The 9,389-nt window shown below is 36.2% G+C and overlaps 1 protein-coding gene across 1 annotated transcript; it reads right to left on the bottom strand.

The window, feature by feature from the left end:
- Positions 1–7,339: 7,339 nt before the first annotated feature.
- On the bottom strand, positions 7,340–7,867 carry LOC125080497 (heterogeneous nuclear ribonucleoprotein A1-like; the record flags this gene model as incomplete). Its single annotated transcript, XM_047694381.1, has 1 exon — positions 7,340–7,867. A coding segment is annotated over one exon (528 nt), but the record flags the coding sequence as incomplete, so codon positions are not given.
- Positions 7,868–9,389: the final 1,522 nt, after the last annotated feature.

Raw genomic sequence — 9,389 nt, 5'->3', positions numbered from 1 at the left:
ATAGATGGTAGCTTGTGAGCATAGCATAACATATAATTATTACCATGCCATATACCTGAAGCTATTATGACTTTGTGTGTCAACTATATTCAAATTTAAAAAAAAGTGAGTTAGAGGAAAGTGCAAGTGGTTATAGGTTGGTAAAAACAAAAACAACAGAAGAAATAGCTACAATTCTCTAAATATAAAGCACTAAAAAGAAAACAAATAATAACAGATCATAATGTCATAATGTAGATTAAGATATATTAGAAGTATGAATACACTGAAAGAGAGAATAAATCTAGAAATAGTATAACTAGTTAAAAGCTTTTTTTTTAAAGATTTTATTTATTTCTTTGACAGACAGAGATCACAAGTAGGCAGAGAGGCAGGCAGAGAGAGAGGAAGGGAAGCAGGCTCCCTGCTGAGCAGAGAGCCCAATGCGGGCCTCGATCCCAGGACCCTGAGATCATGACCTGAGCCAAAGGCAGCGGCTTAACCCACTGAGCCACCCAGGCGCCCTAGTTAAAAGCTTTTAAGAGCTTCCTATTATACAGAATACAGGTCTTCTGACTACATCTCTAGGTTTGTGCATTTAATTAACAAATAATGCCACTTAGTTTTCTGAAGCATGCAAAATGAGCCTAATATTTGTTTCCTTTATTCAGATGCTCAAATATGCTTCAGAAAATAAATGAAGGGTATTATTTTATGAATGAAGAAAAGTTGAACAGAAATATCAAAAAATGTCAGTAGTTGGAAAAAAGAAAAAAAACTTTAAAAATTAAATTTACATTCCATATTATTTTGTAACATTGAATCATAAAATGTTTTAAATAAAAACTATTTCTTTGGGATTTTTCCCCACACTTGAAAAAAGTTATATGATTCTTTCTATCAGGTTTCAAGACTGTTGAAAAAACATTCTGGATACAAATCCTTTGTCAGATAATTTATAAATATGTCCCAGTTTGTAGCTATTTTTAAAATTCTTTTAGCAGTATCTTTCATATCACAAATTTTAAAAATTTTATGAAGTCCAATTTATCATTTTTTTTCTTTTATAGATTGTGCTGTTAGTGTCATGTCCAAGATCTCTTGCCTAAACCCTGACTCAAAGGCATTATGAGTGAGAGAAGCCAGTTTCAAAAGGTTACCTAGTGTTTAATTCCATTTATATGACATTCTTGAAAAGATAGAACTAGAATGACAAAGAAAAAATCAATGACTGCCAGAGGTTGGGAATGGTATGACTACATGAGGAGTTTTATGGAGTGATGGAAATATTTTGTATTGTGATGGTGGTTAAAGCCCTTACATGATTAAGGCTCATGAAACTGTGCTCTTCTTTCAGACATATCAGTTTTATGTATGTTAAGTAAAAAAAAAAATACACAAATAAAAACAAAAATAAAAAAATAATTTTACTACAATGTAATTATATTTTACAGTGGTGCCAAATTAAAATCAAACTGATCAGGTCCTGGACTCTCACAAAAGCACCAGTTAAGACATTTTGGTCTTCAAGAGCTCAGTTGGGTCTTATATATTAAATAAGTTCAATCATAAATTTATGAAATTAACATATATAATGTAAATACTAAACACTTCTTTTATTGTCTTACCAAGTGTAGCTAATAGAAATGTTTGTAGAAAAGAATGTAGTATCAGAGAGTTTCTCAATGATATTCATGAAGAAACAACAATAAGAACAAACCTGCAAGACTGTGAATATAAAAAAAAAAAGTCCTAAAAACATGAGTTGAGATATAATCATCCCCTCTAACAGTAATTAAATGGTCAGGAATTATTCTCAATTGTTGTAATTGGCTAACAGCCAAGCTTGTTGTTAAGCAAGAAAGAGAATGATGCTTTATTTTTTTTTTTAAGATTTTATTGATTTATTTGAGAGAGCAAGGGGAAGAGAGAGGGCAAGAGCTGGAGGAGGGGAAAAAGGAGAAGAACCAGAAAACTCCCCACTGAGCAGGGACCTGGACACAGGGCTAGATCTGAGGACCCTGAAATCACTTTCATTTCAGGACCCTGAAATGAAATCAGAGGCTTCACCAAGTTACCCACCCAGATGCCCAAAGAATGATGCTTTAGAAAGTGGGTATATATTGTACATTTTAAGAGGTTCCTGAGTGTTCAGTAACTTACAGATTCTTGGGAGAGCAAATCACACAGTCAAAAGGTATTTATCCTGTTTACCTAGTTCTTTATTCATTCAATACAAATTCAACCAACCATAAACCTAGATTAGACCTAAAATTATTTTTCTTTACTGTCATTTGTATCTTCATCTTTATTTTCTCTATTTGCTTATGTCAGGTTTTCTTTTCTTTTCTCTTTTCTTTTTAAGATTTTATTTATTTATTTGTCAGAGAGCACACACAAGCAGGCAGAGTGGCAGGGAGAGGCAGAGAGCGAAACAGGCTCCCCGCCAAGCAAAGAGCCGGATGTGGGACTTGATCCCAGGACCCCAGGATCATGACCTAAGCCGAAGGCAGCGGCTTAACCCGCTTAGCCACCCAGGTGCCCTGCTTATGTCAGTTTTAACAAATAATGAAGTCAGTGAATCTGTGCAGACAACCCTTAAATGTTAATGAACTATTTGTTAAAGCACATAAATCCCTCTCTTTCATTTTTTTTTTCCAGTTGCTGTTAGGTTGTTGTTAAAATAAAAAGATATTTTTACTAGGAAGTCTTTGAAATTTTTAAGGTTAAAAAAGTCTGCATTTTTCAAACAGCAAAGAAAATAGAAAAGCTTCCAAGGATGAAACAAAGAAGCAAAAAGTTTTGTGTTGGCAGAGTGGTTAAAGAATGTGAATTGTTTTGAATTCATTAGGGGATTAGCAATGATACAAAAATAGGCTGTTAATTAATAAGGAGGGGCTAGAAGTATGAGTCCAAAATTGCTGAGTTACTGAAACTGTTTTGTACAACTCATTTTTTTTTGTACAACTCATTTTTTAATAAGAGAAATGAGAGAAATTTTAGGAAATAGTGACGACTTTGCAAATATTGCTATTGACAAACCACAGGAAGAGGAATACTTGAATATACGAACATACCCAAATCAGCGAATTGAATGCCTTGTTTCCGAGGACACAGAGCAAGTTAGCTACATAATACCATTCACTGAATCAACAATAATAAGGGTGTAAAAATTATGTCAAAACACCTACATATTTATACAGTGTCTATGAACCACATTTTCTCAATCTGATTAGATTCTACTTTTTCTATGTAATAAGATCTTTCTGAACTCCAAAATGAATTGGGTACTTCGGTTTTTTTCCAGTATGTCAAAAGTGCAGTACTTGGAGTAAAATGGAAAATACTTTTTTTTTTTTTTAAGATTTTATTTATTTATTTGACAGAGAGAGATCACAAGTAGATGGAGAGGCAGGCAGAGAGAGAGAGAGAGAGAGAGAGAGAGGGAAGCAGGCTTCTTGCTGAGCAGAGAGCCCGATGTGGGACTCGATCCCAGGACCCTGAGATCATGACCTGAGCCGAAGGCAGCGGCTTAACCCACTGAGCCACCCAGGTGCCCCTGGAAAATACTTTTGACTTAAAAGATTTGGATACTGATGAGAAAGAATTTAAAAACAGGGTTGAGAGAAGTGTGTGTGTCTGTGTCTGTGTCTGTGTATTTAAGGGGGTTCCCTCTCTACTGGAGTAGTAAGGAACTACTTTGGAGCAGATAATACTTTATCAGAAAGTTACAAAATGAGAATGATCTAACCAGATGAAGTACTGAAGGGAGACCATTCCAGAAGAGAACAGTATATCTAAAACTTGAGTGTAAAGCTTTTATGTTCAAAGAAAGAAAGAAGGTCTTCTTGGTTGGATTTTAGTGCCTGATGTGATAGTGATAGGAAAGAAGGGAGATAACTGGGTTTAGATTATGGATGTTCCTAAGAAATTTGGATATAAAAAAGTGTAAGTTAATATGTAATGTAAGTATATAATCATCCTTAAAGGAAAATCATTTCAGGTTCTGTTTCCACTGCAAGAAAACCCAATGACTGAATAAGTTACATTAAAATAGCTAAATGGGTTTTATGAATGGACAAAATGACAGAAATAGATTAATTGATAGAATAAAGCCAAAAGGAAGCAACATATACAAATAACCTAAAGCCCTAACTAGTAAAATAAACAGAGCTTCAATGAAAATTTGGACAAATTCTCTTAAGATAACTATTGTCAACATCTCAATGCACAATCTCTTTCTTTTGTATGCTCTATAATTCACCTATGATGAACAGAAATCTTTTTTCTATTTTACAGAGGACATGTTTTTTTTTTAAGTAGATTCGCTTTTCATTTTATTGTTATTGTGGTATTTTATAAAACTATAATTCCAGCCAGAAGTCAGCTCTAATAGATCTTATTTCGCTGTGAATCAAAAAAAAAAAAAAAAAAAAAAAAAACATTTCAGTAACTCCCATTTGGACATATGCTTATTATTGCACTGTTTACTTTTAGTGTCAATCAGCTAAGGTCAGATATTATTTTAAAAAGCTCAAACCTTGCCCCAAAGAATATTATTTACAGAAATGTTAACTCTACAACTTTTACAGATACCCAATAAACATTAACTTAATAATGGTTGTGATACGTATATTTTTAAGTTGTGCAGAGTATTTTCATATTGGTTCTTTTACTGTCCCTTCCTTTGTCTCTTTTATATAGCACACACCATTCACAGTATTTCAGGAATGGAAGACATAATGAAAAAAGGGCCTAGGCAAAGATTGAGCAGTATGAGCTCTCATACTAATATTTTGCCCTTAAAATAGTTGGTTGAGCATTAGAAAGTCATTGAATATAGCAGACGCTCCATGGGTGAACTAAAAATTGTCATGATCAAAAGACACAGCAAGTACCTTTTTGTTTTTTTCTCAAGTATTAACTCTACTCCTAATTAGCTCTACGGCTGTGGATGGTTATTTGGCCTCCATAAACTGTGTTTTCTTCATTAAAAAAATAAGGATAGGAATGCATTCTACACATATTTGAGATAATGTGTGATGAAGTGCAATGTAACATTATTTTAACTGAAAATTAATGTGCTATTAAGATTCTACTATTCCTCATACACTGAAGTTTCCCTTAAATGAGAGGCCAGAAATAATAGCATTAGACTTCAAAGCAAATGGCGTCCATACAAAAACCAAACAAACAAAAACAAACCAAATAGCCATTGGAGTCCCGCAAATACACTCCGATAAACTGCTTACATTTCATCCTTTACCTCTAAGCTAGGTATCAACTGCACCTCAATTCCAAATCCATCCTTTCTTTCCTGCTTTGTAATACTGGGGCAGCATCACTTAAATCTCCTTTTTTTTTTTTTTTTTTTAAAGATTTTATTTATTTATTTGACAGAGAGAAATCACAAGCAGGCAGAGAGGCAGGCAGAGAGAGAGAGGAGGAAGCAGGCTCCCTGCTGAGCAGAAAGCCCGATGTGGGGCTCGAACCCAGGACCTGGGATCATGACCTGAGCCGAAGGCAGCGGCTTAACCCACTGAGCCACCCAGGCGCCCCCTTAAATCTCCTTTTGCTCACTGCCATAGTGTTAGGTTCTGTCAGTAGAGAGCAGTGGAGAGACACTCAAAGAGGAAGGGCTTTCTCTTCCGGTTCTTTTGCTTTCCTGTTGTCTCCTACAGTGTGGTGTTCAGCTGCTGTCTTCAAATTTCACTGACAGCTGCCTTCTTGCTTCCCAGAGACCTTCTGCAGCATTCGACTTTGGGGTTCCTCACTTGGTAATTCTGATGTGCTGCAGTTGGTCAAAATTCTCTACCACCAGGGCCCCACCCTCTCCAGTGGGGTCTGCATGTGTGTGTAGAAGAGACCCTCTTTGTTTCAAGTTTGCTTCTTTCTTTACTATTCTCCCTAAACCCTAGAGATTGTGGCTGCTCCCCATATTTCTATTCCTCTGTTTAGAGTTCTCTCTAGCCTTCTAATAGCTGATTCCCTGTTATTAGTTAAAAATTCTTTCTATAAAAATTATCCTCTTAGGGGGGGCGCCTGGGTGGCTCAGTTTGTTAAGCCTCTGCCTTCGGCTCAGGTCATGATCCCAGGGCCCTGGGATGGAGCCCCACATTAGGCTGTCTGCTCAGCAAGGAGCCTGCTTCCCCCTCTCTCTCTGCCTGCCTCTCTGCCTACTTGTGATCTCTCTCTCTCTCTGTCAAATAAATAAATAAAATATTTTTTTTTCAAGAGAATATTAAATCGTTTATTGATTACACATGATAATGGATGATACACAAGCTTTAATCCCATCTATAATTTTATCTGATACCATAATTCAATTTAGATATATTGCATAGGATGTGCCAACAATCATATTAATAACCAAATAAACTCCAGGACTTTGCTTGGGTGACCTTTTAATGGTGAACTCCAGGTCACAACACATTAACTGTCAGTTCAACTACACCAAGGTTTGTGGAGACAATGGCTTCTGTGCCCAAGCAGGTTGCAAATAAATTTCGAATGGAACCTGGCATCACCCTGAAGGAATTCTAACTTCACACTTTTGGGGTAGTATACCAAGATGGCTTCAGAGTAGACTAACTTTACACAGCACATTTAAAAAAAAGACACATTTATTCAGCGTCATGATCAGACTATTACATTTAGCAATCAACAGCATGGGTGCAAAAAAAAAATCTACATTAAAACCCTTTGTTGGAATGCTTTACACTTTCCACAGAACAGAAACTAAAATAACCTGTTATACAATTAGTCACAAATACAGTCCTCGAGTTTTTTTGCCCATACACATGAGTATTGTCTAAAACATGTCTTCTTTGTAGCAGCTAGGCCCTGCCACCACTGTGCTTGGCTGAGTTCACAAATCTGTTGTAACCTGTAGCTTCCCTGTCACTTCTCTGGCTCTCCTCTCCTGCTAAGCTTTGTTTCCTGGCAGTAATTAAAATCTTCTGCCACTGCCGTAGCTGCTGCTGCTGCTGGAACCACCATAGCCACCTTGGTTTCGTGGTTTGGCGAAGTATTGGCCTCCACCACCATAAGGGCCAGAGCTTCTGCCTCCAAAATTGCCTCCTTTCATGGGTCCAAAATTTGAGGATTGATTGTTGTAATTGCCAAAATCATTATAGCTTCCGCCACCTCCAAAGTTGCTTCCATCATTACCAAATCCGTTATAGCCATCCCCACTGCCACCATATCCACCACCACCTCGACTGCCACCAAAGCCACCTCGACCACTGAAGTTTCCTCCGCGACCAAAGTTGTCATTCCCACCAAAACCACCTCCACGACCACCACCAAAGTTTCCAGAACCACTTCGACCTCTTTGGCTGGATGAAGCACTAGCCATCTCTTGCTTAGAGAGCGCTTTCCTTACTTCACAGTTGTGGCCATTCACAGTATGGTATTTTTGAATGACAATCTTGTCTACAGAATCATGGTCATCAAATGTTACAAAAGCAAAACCCCTCTTTTTGCCACTGCCTCGGTCAGTCATGATCTCAATCACTTCGATTTTCCCATACTGTTCGAAATAATCTCTTAGATGATGTTCTTCAGTGTCTTCTTTAATGCCACCAACAAAAATCTTTTTCACAGTTAAGTGGGCACCAGGTCTTTGAGAATCTTCTCTTGAGACAGCCCTCTTTGGTTCCACAACTCTTCCATCCACCTTGTGTGGCCTTGCATTCATGGCTGCATCCACCTCCTCCACAGTGGCATATGTGACAAACCCAAAGCCTCTGGAGCGCTTGGTGTTTGGGTCTCTCATTACCACACAGTCCGTAAGTGTTCCCCATTGCTCAAAATGGCTCCTCAGACTCTCATCGGTAGTTTCAAAGCTCAGACCTCCGATGAAGAGCTTCCGCAGCTGTTCAGGCTCTTTGGGAGACTCTGACTTAGACATGACGGCGGTGGGAGGGGAGACTTTAACGATGCTTACTCGGCGGCGTCCACGGGCAGAAAGGAGGATAAATAAAATATTTTTTAAAAATTATTGTCTTCGGCCTACTGGTATGATTTCTGACTCTTGAATGGATTCTGATAAACTTTTTCATACTCAAGATGAACGATATTAAGTGTAATTTAAACTTGGTATTCTGGAGTAAGTAACTTTAAGGCACATAGAACTTTACAGATCGGTGATTATATTCTCTTTTTTTTTGGTGATTATCGTTCTTAATACTAAATGCAGCTTCAAACAAACTGAGTTTTACTGGATAAAAGTAAATTTGAAGTTTATGACATTTTTCAAAAACATTTCACAATACATTGGAAAACAGCAGTGCAATGTAAAATCTTTGAATGGGTTAGAAATATTGAAAAAAAAAAGGAAATAGTATACAAAAAAATTCTGTTGGAGTCAAAGTCTTGGTCCTAGTTTTTAAAATATTCTTATATATTTTGTTTACTTTTCAAAGGTTGCATTAATCATGAATAAACTTAGTAAGTTTCATATATAGCTGGTATGTAAACACACACGTACACACTTAAGCTTGATTCTACTCATATTTTCTGATTCTCTACCATGCTCTCTAAACCTCTTGACAAACTAATCAAATGTCCTTTAAATTGATCTATAACATTTTAAATTTGTGTTTCACAGTAATTTTCCGTATGTCTCTCATCCTGCACAGAAACTAATTCCTCTTCAATTGTCTCATTGTACACACCAAATGCTAACCCAATTTAATTATTATTCTTTTATCCTTTATACCACCAGCATAAGAAGTTGATAATTAGAATAAATTAATTTTCTGTTTCTAAAATGAAGAAAATGGCTAAATTGCTTTGTTCTGAGCATTTGAAAAGTACTTAGTATAAATATACATAGTTACTGATAACAAATGCAATGACTTAATTCTCTGGCAGCTTCCCCCGAACCTAAGACACAATGTATTGTCACACTGCAGTGTTAATGAATATTAACAATTATAAATGCAAATTTGGCTTCCATTTCTAGATTAGTCCATTTCTTTAAAATCCATTCAATTTAATGTATTTTCATTTATGTATTTAAATATAAACATTTAAGAAATAATAAATTGTTCAATCTTGTTTTAGGATTTAAGGAGACTCAAGATGAATACTAAATGGGTATGTTCTTTGAGTTCCACATTTTTTTCCGCTAAGAGTAGGGCATCTTTTCATATGAGAAAAAAGATATGGTTTTATCTTACAGTATCTCTGAACATGAAAATATTCTCCAGCTGACCACTCAATAAAGAGAAATGGTAAATTTTAGAGACTGGATTTTACTTCTGGACCAGGGTGACTCTGTCATATGCCCCTGGTAAACACATGACTCAATATGTATTAGACATATATGGAAACAACTTAATTGGTTTTTGGCTAATAGTTGATGTACAGAGATATAAAGGTATAAAAAATATTGTAAAAATATT

The sequence above is a fragment of the Lutra lutra genome, chromosome 1 (genome assembly GCF_902655055.1).
Source record: "Lutra lutra chromosome 1, mLutLut1.2, whole genome shotgun sequence".
NCBI lineage: Eukaryota > Metazoa > Chordata > Mammalia > Carnivora > Mustelidae > Lutra > Lutra lutra.
This window is presented reverse-complemented; position numbering and strand designations above follow the sequence as displayed.